The sequence below is a fragment of the Bicyclus anynana genome, chromosome 19, assembly GCF_947172395.1.
Source record: "Bicyclus anynana chromosome 19, ilBicAnyn1.1, whole genome shotgun sequence".
NCBI classification, from domain to species: Eukaryota; Metazoa; Arthropoda; class Insecta; order Lepidoptera; family Nymphalidae; genus Bicyclus; species Bicyclus anynana.
Window position 1 is genome coordinate 1293035 of NC_069101.1, and position 16521 is coordinate 1309555.

Sequence of the window (16521 nt, forward strand, 5' to 3'; positions counted from 1 at the left end):
TCGCGATAAAGACAAAAATAGTAGATTTTAAAAACGGGTTCTTGAAGTCGGAGTTTATTTCAAAAACTTAACCAACAACTAATGACTGGGATTAATCACACACGGTATTTTGGATATCAGGTGGGTTAACCGGGTAGTTGTATTACTCTATATGTAAAAAGTTACAAATTACCTTACAAAATACAAAGTCGTTAGTATGATAAAGCAGTTTTTTAGTAAAGCCGATTTATGCTTGACCATTTACACGTATGATTTATAAGTTACAGCTGTAATCAGGAATATATTTCAAAAGACCCGTGTCCATTTTAACAGTATCTTACTACAATTTGTCAGTCCAACCTCGGAGTGGACTGCATGATAACAATCTATATTGCTACTGTATTTTTTCAACTGAAATATAAACCTCATTATAATTTAAAATTCAATATCTAATGTTCAGACGCTTGAATATCTAATGTCTTTAAATTCAAGGATGAAAAGTAGTCTACGTGTTCTTAAAAAGCTAAATCTATTTCCAATCCAAATTACACCCAAATCGCTTTAGTAGCCGCAGAGCAAAGGAGGAACAAACACATACCTACACACAACTTTCGCCTTTATTAATATTAGTGTGTTACTAATATTAAACTTGGTCGCTGACTATGGGCCTTATTAGAAGGCTCAAAGTCACTCAGCGGGCGATAGAGCGAGCTATGCTTGGAGTTTCTCTGCGTGATCGAATCAGGAATGAAGAGATCCGCAGACGAACCAAAGTCACTGACATAGCTCAGCGAGTCGCGAAGCTGAAGTGGCAATGGGCGGGCCACGTAGTTTGAAGAGCCGATGGATGTTGGGGTCCCAAGGTGCTGGAATGGCGACCCCGCACCGGAAAGCGCAATGTTGGTCGACCCCCCACTAGGTGGACCTAGGATATCAAGCGGGTTGCAGGGAGCCGCTGGATGCTGGTTGCTCAAGATCGTTGCTTGGAGGTCCATGCAAGAGGCCTATACCCAGCAGTGGATTCCATTGGCTGATAAGGTAATATTCAAATTGTGAAATTACGTCTGTTTATTAAATTTTCTCGGATAAGCCTCTGATGAAGCCTGTTGATTAAGTAAGGATCTTTTTTACTGAACCGATTTCGAAAATTCTTTTACCACTTTGAAAGCCAGGTTATTTGTGAGTGTTATAGGCTATATTTATCCCCGTATTTTCATGGAACGAGAACTACGCGGATGTAACTGCAGACCACTTCTAGCTGAAACTTCAGCTAGTTTCCATAAAAATTCAAGTTTACTTTACGATCGAATACAAACTTTCAAACTGGCTATCAACACACTGTTATACTAAACTAGTTGTTTAAAACAAAACACAATTTCGTCGTCGAGTAAAAATTCCTCACAGAATACACAAAGTCTGCGTCAGCTACCGCAAGTTTATTGCTTTTTAAATAAGTTTTAAAGTGGAAGCAAAACGCGAAGAAAAATTTTAAAACAAGTTACACGAACATCGGAGCGCGAAATTTTTATAGCAAACCGGCCGGTATATTGGTAAAGTTCTCTGTTATGTTGACACGTTGTTTTGGCTCAGCATCAAAAATGAATAACTTTATTTGACTACTTTACTACTAGCGAACGCTTGCGGTGCTGTCTGCGTGAATTTCCATTTTTTAGATTTTCATTTCCGATGTAATGATGCATGAAAATTACTAACTTTAACAGTGGATGATCATTCACCCGCTAAGTGTCCAATTCTCAAAGAAATAGAGGTTAAATTCGACATTCAGCGGCTGACTGATCCCCTGGGAGTGCCCCTACAACGTCTATGAATTCCACTGTAAGAGACTTTAACTTTAATTTTTTTACAGCCTCCGTGGCGCAGTGTTATGCGCGGTGGATTTACAAAACGGAGGTCCTGGGTTCGATCCGGCTGGACCGATTGAAATTTTCTTAATTGGTCCAGGCTGTGGCTAGTTACCACCTTACCGGCGAAGACGTATCGCCAAGCAATTTAGCGTTTCGGTACGATGTCGTGTAGAAACCGAAAGATGTGTGGATTTTCATCTTCCTCCTAACAAGTTAGCCTGCTTTCATCTTAGACTGCATCATCACTTACCACCAGGTAAGATTGTAGTCAAGGCTTAACTTGTAAAGAATAAAAAAAATGTGTTACAAAAAGTTTATATAAAGTTAATCTCAAAGTTTATATAAATTTAGGTAAAAAGTAAATTTAGTTAAATTAGATTCATCATCATTTGAACCCATTCGGCTCACTGTTGAGCAGCTGCGCGTCGCGCCGCCACTTCGCAGTTTGGATCGTGCCGCATTGCAAGAACCAGCTCATGACTAAGGGCCCCTAAGGGTATGGGTTCGAAACTAGTCGGGCATACGCCGACCTTATATCACGTGAGTTTTAGCCGTGTTTCATAATCAATTAATAGAAATGTTAACTTTATAATAGAAACAACGTCCACAGCTTACGACTATTTTCCCTTCAACTAAGTAAAAAGTTTACGTATAAAAATGGGTGTTACAAGGCGTACAATATTATTAATCTACTACTTTTCCCAATATCTCTATCCCTCGAAACTATGAGTAAGGTTTTTAATATAACAAAGCAAGTCTTCTATCGTACCTCTACGAGTATGTGCATTTCGTGACCTCAGAAATAAGAAAAGAATTTGAGACTTTTTAATCAAATTTTCAGTTAAGATAAACTTATATAAAACTTATTTAGACTAAGGTTTGACATTCAATAATAAAGGTATTGTTTCAGAAAATGTATAAGAAACGCTTACACAAAATATTAGTAACATTTTTTTACAAAGTATTTCATAAATTTGTAAAAGAACAACCGTTGTATTTAAACCGCCATATATTAAATCAGCCATATATCAAATGAGCCGTGATAGCCCAGTGGATATGACCTCTGCCTCCGATTCCGGAGGGTGTGGGTTCAAATCAGGTCCGGGTCATGCTCCTCAAACTTTTCAGCTGTGCGGATTTTAAGAAATTAAATATCACGTGTCTCAATCGGTGAAGGAAAACATCGTGAGGAAACCATATTAGAGAATTTAATTAATTTTTACTTAATTCTCTGCGTGTGTGAAGTCTGCCAATCCGCATTTGGCCAGCGTGGTGGACTAAGGCCACCCTGAGAGGAGACTCGAGCTCAGCAGTGAGCCGAATATGGGTTGATAACGACGACAACGATATCAAATCAAATCCAATCAATATATATTTATTTCAAATAAGCTTAGTTTACAAGCACTTTCGAAACTACAAGTAATAATATTATAAGATAATGGTGAAAATATATAGACGAAAACTTAAAATTAAAGTTACAGGGGTTCCAAATGCGCCTTGGTCCAAGAAGAGCCCACTACAAACACAGCCAGCCATACAAGTAACGTACCACAATAATATTCTTATCATTTTATTACAGATGCCCTAAAATGTCTATAATTTCATTCACAGATTAAAAATGATGAATGTTTTAATCTCTAAATAAACGAGTTAGCTGTCACAAAGCATTCATTTGGCCATAAATGCAGATAGGAAAATAACCAAAAGCTTTGCATTCATAATGAATGCAGATAAGAAAGTAATAACGGAAAATATTCGTTCCTGCATTCAAAGTTAAATGAAATTGGCTTAAAATTAGTTCAGGGTTTCGCTTTGTTGGCTTTGGAAAATATAAGCTGGGCTTTTTATATTTCTTACGGCTTATTTATCTTATTCTTTGAAATTTTCATTATTTTCCTTGAATACAAAAGACGTTAACCTTAATATTATTGTTCTATCTCGGTCTCATAGAAGTTAGATTAGTGTTTTTAAAATTGGTTATACATATAATTACTAATAAAGATGAAACATTGTTTCAGTAATAATTAATGGCTTCTAAGGAAAAAATCTTCTTCATTACTAGGAAATGTCCGTCCGTTCATGTAAAATTTATTTTTATTAAAACCTGTGCGGTTATCAAAGTTATTTCCGGGTTATAATTTAGCTAACACCATTCATAATTTTATGAAATAGATAAATCAGTTATGACATGAATAACTAGCAAACCTAATATGTAGGTACACTATTACAAAAACTTTCGCCTTTAAAATATAAAAGTGTTGAATAGAAGAGATTCTTTTAAAACTCTTCTATAATATATTATCTCGATTATTATTTTTCTGTCGATCATATCAATCATCAATACATATTCATACTGTGCTTGTATAGCGTCTATGAATCGCAAGAATTGAAGTCACAGTTAAATACGAGCTCATTCATATACACTACAGTCTTCACAAGCATTCTTAGGAGAGTTTTCTTTTGAGAGATTTATAAACTTCCAAATAACACCCAATGAAAAAGTAATTCTTTATAAGTGCTTTTGTTTTATTGAAAAAGTTGTACATATGAACTTTGTGATTTATATAGCATATGAGTACTCGAGACTGGCATCGTAAGGCAGTTACTCTAAATCATTTCATCAACATATTCCTGGCCATTGATCTTTGAACAACGGCAATGGAATTTTGTCAATAAATTGATGTTCATAGAATAGAACAATGTTCGTTAGGCACCTAATACACTACGCGGCTGCGATAACTAGTCGTTGGTCGTTAGGCATGACATTTGGTCGTGATTTAAGTTTTCGACTTTAATTATCACCATTATTTTATTATCATTATTATTTCATAACATAATATGACGTTTTAAAAGTGCTTGTAAACCAAGCCTACTTCAAATAAATGAAATTTTACTTTGACTTACGTTCTGGGCGTGGGTTCCGTCCACCACCAAGGGGGCGTTCAGACAGATACACTTAAGCCAACACACCCATCCCTAAAGGCCCATTGAGCCGGGTTCGAGTTTCACAGGAGACACCCTTAGAGAGTCGTTCCACCAATCTCTTCTTCTTCTGCCTTTTGGCCCCACCAGATGGTGTTTATTTGCTCACCCAATAGCGCCAGTTGCGCCGCTAAGGTCTCATTAAAAAGCCTACGGCAATCACATAACCACGTTAAAAAGAAGCACTCATAGCAAGCACAGTGGATATAACTTCTGCCTCCGATGCCCGGGTGTAGGTTCGAATTCGGTCCGGAGCATGCACGTCCAACCTTTCAATTGTGTGCATTTTAAGAAATTAAATATCACGTATCTCAAACGGTGAAAGAAAACATAGTGAGGAAACCTGCATACCTAGAAGTGTCTTAATTCTCTGCGTGTGTGAAGTTTGCCAATCCAGCCAAATCCATCCATTGGGCCAGCGTGGTGGATTATGCGGCCTAACACCTCTCATTCTGAGAGGAGACTCGAGCTCAGCGGTGAGCCGAATATGGATTGTTAACGATTTGACTCATAGCAAACTATAAGCGACTTGGTCGCAGCGACCAGTCGTGCTGGCTTGGATTGTTGACAGTTGATCGGTATTTTCCGATAACCTGGTTTTCGCAGCCACTGGTTGTGGTCGCGTAGTGCGCAAGCTGCCTTATGGTATTAAATAGATACTAAGCTATCGCCATACTGATACGTGTACGTATACTAAGGTATATTTACCCCGAGGCAAGTCTTCAACGTCACGTCTCTTATTACCTCAGATATTGAGCTCGAGATGTCTTTACCTTTGTTCGGGGAAATTGTATCGTTTTTGTGCGAGGAAATTATATTTTTTTTTCTTATCAAAAGAAAAGAAATAAAGGGTTCTTATAAGGGACATCAATGGAATCTGGATTTACTTTGGTATTGTGGCATTTTTTCGTGTTACTAGCGGTCCTCTACGAACTTCGTTCGTGAACAGATGAGATTTTTCTAAATAAAGAATATATGTTTGTCCTTCATAGTTTTAATTAACACCCAGCTGTTTTATGTGGATGTAATGTGGATTTTCTCGCTCTTAGAGCGCACGCAGAAATATCTACTCGTACTATTGTAATTTATCCAACCAAATAATATATTTGTCATTATCAACCCATATTCGGCTCACTGCTGAGCTTCAATCTCCTCTCAGAACGAGAGGGGTTAGGCCAATAGTCCACCACGCTGGCCCAATGCGGATTGGCAGACACACGCAGAGAATTAAGATAATTCTCTGGTATGCAGGTTTCCTCACGATGTTTACCTTCACCGTTTAAGACACGTGAAATTTAATTTCTTAAAATGCACACAACTGAATGCATGCCCTGATTTGAATCGAACGTAGAGGTCATATCCACTGGGCTATCGCGGCTCACCTTTTTATGTATATTTTGTAACTTAGGAAACAAGCTGTAATTTAACCATCTTATTTATACCAACACTGATGGCTCCTATGCACAATAACATAAATAATTATTGCTAATACCTACCACCCGCAATCGAGGATCCTGTAAAAATAATAAAGTTTCAAAATACCTTGCCCACGAGATTACCGCCATGTGGAATGTTGAGTCAACTATTATTGTTCCGATAGCTGTTTCAGTCAATGGTCTTATAGCGAAAAGCTTCTACTAACACCTTAGGAAGCTTCCGCTTAACTGTTGATTCAAGAGTCGGATACAAAAGGCAGTGATTCTTGAGACGGCGCGTATTGTGAGGAGGTTCCTCACTCTGGAGCCCTGACCAATTGCTTGGGCACTCAAATGTCCCGTAGAAGGAGGGTTGTTTTATTTTTAATAGTGTTTTGTATTTTATTGTCATTGTTAAAAATTTAGTAAGAAGTAATAAATAAATGAGAGATAAATAAGGGTACATAATACAGGTAGACCGACCGACGAATGGCGGTATATCCATTCCCACAGGCTAGATTACGAAATGCCTCAGGCCGGTGTCGGGCAGCAGCGACACCGGCGCGAGTAATCTAGCACTGCGCTGACCAACCCGCATGCCAAGCGTGGTCAGTACTGGGCAAAACTTTGTATGGACGGCAAAAACAAAACACAGCCCCTAGTCCCCGGCAGCCCCGCTATTCCTGGCTCTGGCAGCGGTTATGGTAACGGCGGGGCAAGGGGTGTTAAGAATCTCCGGCAGAGATTCCGCTGCCAACCCCGACGACTAGACCTGGCAACATACAACGCACGCACTTTGAGGTCCGACGAAAAGGTCATCGAGCTGGAAGAAGTTATGAGCAAGTTGCACTGGGATATCATAGGATTGTCTGAAGTCCGAAGAGAGGGGGAGGGCTCGATAATCCTTGAATCCGGCAACATGCTCTACTACCGGGAGGGCGACCAACAGTCCCAGGGTGGTGTCGGATTTATCGTTCACAAGTCCCTCGTGAACAATGTTGTAAAAGTCGAGAGTGTGTCGAGCAGGGTAGCGTTCCTGGTCCTCCGAATTACCAAACGGTATTCGTTGAAGGTTATACAGGTTTACGCACCGACCTCGACACATCCCGACGAGGAGGTAGAGGTATTGTATGAGGATATTTCTAAAGCCATACATGCCTCAAACTCTTATTACAATGTTGTGATGGGGGATTTTAACGCAAAGCTGGGCGAACGTAGCGGTTCAGAGTTGAAAGTGGGACGATTTGGATATGGGCAACGGAACGATAGGGGCCAAATGTTGGCTGACTTCATGGAGAAGGAGGGCCTCTTTATGATGAACTCCTTCTTCAAGAAGCCACCACACAGGAAATGGACCTGGATGAGCCCCGATGGTTCCACGAAAAACGAGATCGACTTCATCTTGTCTACCAGACGGCAAATATTCAACGATGTTTCTGTGATCCATAGGGTGAAAACCGGTAGCGATCACCGAATGGTTAGAGGCACGTTGAATATCAACATTCAGCTGGAACGGTATCGACTGGTGAAGTCTACGCTCCGACCTACTCGTGCCCATATTCAAAACCCCGAGTCCTTTCAACTAGAACTGCAGAACCGCTTTGATTGCCTAGCAAATTGCGAAACTGTGGACGATCTGAACAACAGGTTCGTGGAAACTGTCCATTCCGTTGGGTCTAAGTTCTATAAGACCCACCGTGCGAAAAGAACCAAAAAGTTCTCGGACCAAACTATTAAACTCATGGAAGAGAGGCAAGAAATGAGATTACAGTCTTCAGCAGATGCGTCAAAATACCGACAAATCAGTAGACAGATCTCTAAGTCGCAAACCAGCGACTTGCGAAATTTCAATACCGAGCGTATTAAAAATGCGATTGAAAACAATCGAGGCTCGAAAGTTTTCGCCAGAGATCTGTCTATTGGACAGAGGCAGCTGACGCGTTTGAAGACCGAACACGGTAATCTAATTTCTTCCAAGCCCGAGTTATTAAGTGAGGTCGAGAAGTTCTATGGACAGCTATACACGACTACTCAGCAGCCTGTTGCCAATTTGGCTAAAGACCCCAGAGCCAAGTTGACCCGACACTATACCGAAGATATCCCGGACGTCAGCCTATACGAGATTAGTGTGGCTCTCAAACACCTGAAGAACAATAAGGCGCCAGGTGAGGACGGAATCACAGCAGAACTCCTGAAAGCGGGTGGAAAACCGATACTTAAAGTCCTTCAGCGATTGTTCAATTCCGTCATTCACGAGGGCACGACGCCTGAGGCGTGGCATAGGAGCGTGGTGGTTCTGTTCTTCAAAAAAGGTGACAACACCTTGCTGAAGAATTACAGACCCATCTCGCTGCTAAGCCATGTTTACAAATTGTTCTCGAGAGTCATTACGAATCGTCTCGCTAATAGGTTTGACGACTTCCAGCCTCCCGAACAAGCCGGTTTCCGAAAAGGCTTTAGTACCATAGACCACATCCATACGCTGCGGCAGGTTATACAGAAGACTCACGAGTATAACCAGCCACTTTGCTTAGCGTTTGTGGACTATGAGAAAGCCTTCGATTCGGTGGAAACCTGGGCTGTGCTAAGGTCATTGCAGAGATGCCGAATTGATTACAGGTATATCCAAGCGTTGAAGTGCTTGTACGAAAACGCCACTATGTCAGTCCGTATTCAGGATCAGACTACGAGGCCAATCCAGTTGCAGCGAGGAGTGCGTCAGGGAGATGTGATCTCTCCGAAGCTATTTACCGCCGCACTGGAAGACGTCTTTAAGCTTCTGGACTGGAGCGGACTTGGCATCAACATCAATGGCGAGTACATCACTCAACTGCGGTTCGCGGATGATGTAGTCATCATGGCACAGACTCTGGATGACCTTAGTACCATGCTCAATGACCTCAGCAGCGTTTCTCAACAGGTGGGCCTGAAAATGAACATGGGCAAAACAAAAATAATGTGTAATGCTCATGTATCGCTCCACCCAGTTATAGTTGAGAACGCTGCACTCGAAATTGTAGACGAATACATATACCTAGGACATATGATCCAGTTAGGTAGGTCCAATTTCGAGAAAGAGGTGAACCGTCGAATCCAACTCGGCTGGGCTGCATTCGGGAAGCTTCGCGACATCTTTTCGTCCGAAATTCCTCAGTGCCTGAAGACAAAAGTCTTCGAACAGTGCGTGTTGCCAGTGATGACCTATGGTTCCGAGACTTGGTCGCTAACTATGGGCCTCATAAGAAGGCTTAGAGTCACACAGCGGGCGATGGAACGAGCTATGTTAGGAGTATCTCTGCGTGATCGAATCAGAAATGAGGAGATCCGCAGAAGAACCAAAGTCACCGACATAGCTCAACGAGTTGCGAAGCTGAAGTGGCAATGGGCGGGGCACATAGTTCGAAGAGCCGATGGACGTTGGGGTCCCAAAGTGCTGGAATGGCGACCCCGCACTAGTAAGCGCAGTGTTGGCCGACCCCCCACCAGGTGGACTGACGACATCAAGCGAGTCGCAGGGATTCGCTGGATGCAGGCGGCTCAGTATCGTGATGTTTGGAAGTCCCTACAAAAGGCCTATGTCCTGCAGTGGACGTCCATCGGCTGATATGATGATGATGATGATGAATACAGGTAGGTATTACATAAATAGATAAATAAGTTTATATTCACCTGCGACTTTTCAGCGTAGTAAACCAAACTGGCGAATATCACGATGCCAAGTACAAGGAAGAAGACCAACAAAGTCAGCTCCTTAGCGGACGCCTTGAAGGTGTGCACAAGGATCTTCAGCCCGGGACTGTGTCTCGTCAGCTTGAACAGCCTCAGGATCTTGATTATCGAGATGAACTCTAATATGTCAGCTCGGTCTACATTCCGTTTGACCACGGCCAACTCGACCACGACGTCCATGTAAAAACTTAATGTAGCTATGAAGTCTATTATGTTCACTGGTGATTTTACAAATTCTATGATGTTCGGTGCTACCTGGAACAATGAGAAAATATATTAATAATTAACAGCGGGTTGCAGGGAGCTGCTGGATGAAGAGGAGGATGAAAATTCACAACCAGTTCGGTTTGTACAGGACATCGTAAATACACCACTGCGCCACGGAGGTCTATGTCTAGCAGTGGACGTCTATCGACTGAATGGAATCAACGAAGATGAGATAAGCATAAAGGGGAATGCCCATCGACCCATACAACGTCGGCCCAGGGAACCCAGGTATACCCCCGTATAAAGGTATATGGAGATGATAATATGATGTATAAATAATGATCTGGTTAAATAAAAGTAGGTATGTTTCTTGAAGAAAAATATTTTTTTTATCACTCTTCTAGGGCAAAATGTTTGCCGATGTACCAAAGCGGCGAAGTATAGCGTAAGTATTAGAAGCTGTACTATTATTTTATATTTTTTTTCTATTACCACCAATCTTAACAAACAAGATAACGGACAAACATACCAATCATAACGCTAGCCACAAACGGTCAATTATTCTCACGTTTCTGTAGCACCCACGACTAATTGATCGTGTGTTGGTCACTGCGTACATGACTTTTATAGTAGGTATGCCGCGTGGGTACTGCCGTTTGCTTTTCAGAAACGTGAGAATAATTCATTTCAGACCGTCAGCGGCGACCTTAAGACTTCAAAATATATCGTTTCAACAATCTTAGCTTGTCCCCCCCCCCCCCCCTGTTGTTAATAAATTAAAAACGATTAAAAATGTCGTAAAACGTTGCAGCAAACTTTTTGTTTAAAAAAATTATTTCATTATTAAAGTAGAATTATCAAGACTTTTTTAGATATAAATAAATTGCCGGGAGGTAAAGTAAGGCAATTCCAGGCCATTACAGGTATATATATCCATTCACAATGGCTAGATTTCTAAATGGCACAGGCCGGTGTCGGGCAGCAGCGACACCGGTGCGAGAAATTTGGCCCTGCGCTGACCAACCCGCATGCCCAGCGTGGTCAGTATCGGGCAATTCTTTGTATATGGACCAACAAAATATATCACAGCCCCTAGTCCCCGGCAGCCCCGCTATTCCTGGCAGCGGTTACGGTAACGGCGGGGCAAGGGGTATTAAGAATCTCCGGCAGAGATTCCACTGATGTTTGGAAGTCCCTACAAAAGGCCTATGTCCTGCAGTGGACGTCCATCGGCTGACATGATAGGCATTCCCTTTTTGAGAAGATAATATTTATTATATCTATCTATTGAGATTCAGAGCATGTGTTTTACAAAAGAATACCAAATAAGTTAATATAATACGTATCGAATCGAACAAGGTTTCGTTGCCTGCATGCTCTCCAGGGCAACCACTGCATACGTAAAGTGCCTCAATGGAGAGTCGTAAGATATTCAAGCGAAACTCTCAGACCAAGTCGGCTGCCAAATCTATGCACCATATTTGAGTTTTGCATTATATTTTGACGATACTCTTAGTATATCCTAGTTATACGTACCTACCTACTTTGCTTAATAACGTATCAGTTTTAACAGACTCAAAATGATTACAAAAATAAGAAAACAAATTTCGAACAAAGGTTATGATTCACAACATTTGTCAGGACAACTTAATTAACTAATCAAACTGTAACCAAAATAACACCCTAGAATGGCAGAGAATGATCTTGAGTGAAGTCACGCACTTTTGAACGATGTGTGTAGGGTTAAAGGTACCTTTGACTGTTAAAAAACACTCCCCTTTTCCACTCAAGTCACTCTCCCTGCCTATCCCAAATAACCCATAAAGAATAACACAACAAGAGATGTGGACGGCTCAAACGCCAGTACACTGTAGCGCAAGTCGTTGCAACGCGGCGATAACATTAGGGTGTCCCAAAAAATCAAAGTGATGTTTTTTAATGCATACCCTCTTATTCTGTTTGAATGGTCACAAAGCATTTAAAAATAAAGTTTTGAGTACTTGGGAATTAGGATCACGACAACCCGTGCCGACTTGTAAATAAACATTTCGATGATTGCACGGTACATCGTGACGGAAATCTCGCATTGCTTGCTCGTACTTATTTATTTTATTAGTAATAAAGCTCTTTATTATAAAACTAGCTGACGCCGTGCGTTTTCACCCGCGTGGTTCCCGTTCCCGTAGGAATACGGGGATAATATGTAGCCTATAGCCTTCCTCGATAAATGGGCTATTTAACACGGAAAGAATTTTTCAAATCCGACCAGTAGTTTCTGAGATTAGCGCGTTCAATCAAACAAACAAACTCTTCAGCTTTATAATATTAGTATAGATTACTATTAATTCTTAGTTTAAATTTAATTATGGAATTAATTACTACAATTAATTGGAATTTGAATAAAAATACATGACAATTATCTACGGATTTTTATAAAACACATTATCAAATTATGAAATAAAATATTGAATGTAAAGGTTAATTTTCACGGTGCTATAAATGACGTACGGATTTTGATACAATATGTTTTGTTAAGTTTGTGAGATTGGACTATTAATGTAATAACTCAAATTCGCATTTATAATATTAGTTCCATATAATTTTGACGGCCTCCGGGGCGCAGTGGTAAGCGCGGTAAATTTACAAGTCGGAGGTCCTTGGATCGATCCCTAGCTGGGCCGATTGAGGTTTTCTTAATTGGTCCAGGTCTGGCTGGTGGAAGGCTTTGGCCGTGGTTAGTTACTATGTCGTGTAGAAACCGAAAGGGGTGTGGATTTTCATCCTCCTCTTAACAAGTTAGCCCGCTTCCATCTTAGATTGAATTCTCACTTACCATCAGGTGAGACTGCAGTCAAGGGCTAACTTGTAAATAATAAAAAAAAAGTTGACGAAGTACTGTGGTGTTTTGAAAATATATCTAAAATTCCGAGACTTGGTCACTCACTATGGGCCTCATAAGAAGGCTCAGAGTCACGCAGCGGGCGACGAAACGAGCTATGTGTACATGCTCGGCCCTTGATGCAGGCGCCTCAGGATCGTGATGATGATTATTTTGCTATTATATTTATTATTTATTTGCTATTAGAGATGTTGACTCTACAATATGCAATTGCAAAGTCAACATCTTCTGAGGATGCTCCGGTTTGGGGTGAAAAGTACGTAGAGAGTATTTTGTCGGACCTGGGTGACGTTGTCGCATGGGTTCGTTGGCTTTTCGCGGATGATAGCAAAATAAATAAATTCTTATGTATTCATAATGAACTTCCGCCAAGTAACGCCTGCTATCCAATGCTTACAACCAACTCAATTCATCAACTAAAAAACAATATAAATTGCTTATTTCCCAACTGTACAAACTCTAAAGTACGTCCTCATTCATCACCCGTTCGATACACAATGCAGTACGAATCGCTACAAATTGGGGGAGTGCTCGTCTTCGCCCTGTGAACAACTACTGTAATTCAATGTTCAAACACGAACCGTGAATGTGACATCTATTCACATGTACCTACTCGCTACTGAACCCGATGTGATTAATTAGTCAGTATTCATTGTACGCGCATTTATACGAGTACTGTAGCGACATTGTAAAAAGACCATTTTGAAGTTACAAGGTCTAAAAATTTAAATAAAAAGTTATGAAATAACGTATGTATTATTCAACAAATTGAATAATACATGAGCACAAATCACTTCATATCAGGTGAGATTGTAGTCAAGGGCTTACATGTAAAGAATAAAAAAAGCTGAGCCGATTCAGAAATTATAGAACCCCAATCTAACCTGAGCTAGGAATCAAAAACAGTACCTTTCTGGGAACCTTAGCACTACCAATTGCACCAGAAAAGTCGTGTAAGTAAAATACAAATAAGGTCGGTATTAAAAAAGGCGAACAAGCCAAAAAATAGGACCCGTGTTAAATCGTCAATTTATAGGCTCCAAGTAACGAGGTAATTTGAGGTTAAAGGGTGAGGGTTTGATGATAAATTTGTAAATAATGGAGACCTGAGCCGGTCGTGTGGGTAAGTAATGGTAAGTCTAAAGACTTTATTACCATACCAAAGTAGTTTACCTAAGTTACCTAATATTACCTACATGTTGGCTCTGTGCATATCAAGCGAGTCGCTGGGTGCTGATTTTTTTAAGTCCCTAAAAAAGGCATGTGTCCTGCAGTAGGTTCCTAGGTTCTTGACACAAGTGCTAAATTCTAAATCTATATTATTAAAACATACAGATGGCAAAGAATTTAAGCTTACTTTAGCCAACTGTAAACGGCTGCCGATCACTATCAATTTGACTTAAGTGGTCCATAACTCTTAATCCATAAGAATGACTCCATGTATAAATCCGTTGCAAGTCTATATTCAACTTAAAAAATATGGCGTCAGAAATACTTATTGCTGGAGCAGCAACATATAGTTGTAGGTCATCCGCATAATACTAAAATACAAAATAATGACAGGAAGAAGAAAGGTATGAAGAGACTATGTTAATAAAAATAGTAAAAAGAAGAGGAGAGAGAATACCACCTTGAGGGACCCCGGCAATAAGCGATGAATATGAGGAGAGTTTATTGTTATCAAGTACATGCTGCTAGCGTCCATTCAAGTATCCATAGAACCAATTTAATGGAACTTGAGACATATTGAGGAATTTTAATATAGCAAGAAGGATGTCCAAGTCAACCGTGTTGAAAGCATTACTAAAATCTAAAAGAACAAGAACAGACAGAAGTCAAAATGAATGTTGAGTGCATCAATATCAATATAGGTAACAATATCAACTGGTGCCTACTGATAATCCTTCGTGGATATTATTGATGTGTATGTAGATGACATTTCCCAGTTCACATTGTGATTATTGTTAACAATGGACTTTACGGAATAAGAAAATGCACTTGTTGGTTTGATGTTAATTATAGTATGTACGAGTAGCAACTATCATCGTAGCTATTATCATAGTAGGTAAGCACTACAGAGATAGCCAATATTTCAAAAATAACAGAAAACTATTTTCCGTTACTATAAATCTGTATCGCTTATATAAACCAACGCTTCCGTGGAAGTTATTTTAACAAAATTTTTATATAAACACTTTAAGCGAATGCCCCTTTGATGACAGCTCAACCTTGGTGGGTTCTTTGCAGGTCAATATTATTTCTGTTTAGATTACTTTATTATAGAGAAACGATTATTTTAAAATGTGTGACTGTTTGTTGTTTTTACTACAGTTTATTGCGGAGTGCACTCGCAATCAACATAGATCTAGTTTTATATGATTGTAATAAACTGAAGGAGGAATTATATTTCTTCTTCTTTATAATTTAATTTACATTTGTCTTACGTGTCGTGTTGTGACGCATCAGAACAGAATCGGTATATAAAAAAAAAAATATTTTACACTGTTATACAACAGCTGCTAAGAGGCTGTCTTATATAATACTATCAGACGCCTTGCGGTTTCATTCGCATAGTTCCCATTCACTTGGGAATACAGAGATACAGTTTAAGTACATATAACCTAAGACTTATATAAGATATATATATATTAAGTTTATTATAATAGATTAAATATAGATTAAGAGTCTGTGAATTCAGAATACCATTATTTAAAAAAAAATATTTTAAAAGAATGCTCTCAACCCTTAGGTAGCGCCCTAAGTACAATCGCAAACAATCGGGAAACGAAATGTTTATCGAGCAATTGAATCGGAGTTTCCGAGCGGCGTCCGAGTGTAAAGGGTCAACACAACAACGGATCGGAACGGACGGTTTAACGGAACGGACCACTCGGTAATCTGTCGGTGGCTTTGCGGGCTCCTCGTGAAACGGATATAGGGGTGAGAAAATACCTACTTGTGATAATGAAGACCGCAAATGGCGGGATTAAGAATTACCTTAGGTAGGTAATTTGTATACCCTTTGGATTTTATCGTTTCAATAATTCGCTGATTATTTTGGCTTTCTTTTTTTTTTTTTTTTTTTATTCTTTACAAGTTAGCCCTTGACTACAATCTCACCTGATGGTGAGTGATGATGCAGTCTAAGATGGAAGCGGGCTAACTTGTTAGGAGGAGGATGAAAATCCACACCCCTTTTGGTTTCTACACGGCATCGTACCGGAACACTAAATCGCTTGGCGGTACGTCTTTGCCGGTAGGGTGGTAACTAGCCACGGCCGAAGCCTCCCACCAGCCAGACCTGGACAAATTAAGAAAATCTCAATCTGCCCAGCCGGGGATCGAACCCAGGACCTCCGTTTTGTAAATCCACCGCGCATACCACTGCGCCACGGAGGCCGTAAACACACTAACCCGGGTGCTATAGGCTTATTGTATCCCCACA

The 16521-nt window shown here is 40.2% G+C and overlaps 1 protein-coding gene across 1 annotated transcript in view; it reads right to left on the reverse strand.

Moving 5' to 3' along the window:
* Nucleotides 1–16521, reverse strand: part of LOC112055268 (potassium voltage-gated channel protein Shaw-like) — a 188083-nt gene that overhangs the window by 47667 nt on the left and 123895 nt on the right. Inside the window, exon 6 of the mRNA XM_052887287.1 lies at nucleotides 9911–10225. Within this exon, the coding sequence (XP_052743247.1) occupies nucleotides 9911–10225 (315 nt within the window). The remainder of the gene's footprint in view (nucleotides 1–9910; nucleotides 10226–16521) is intronic.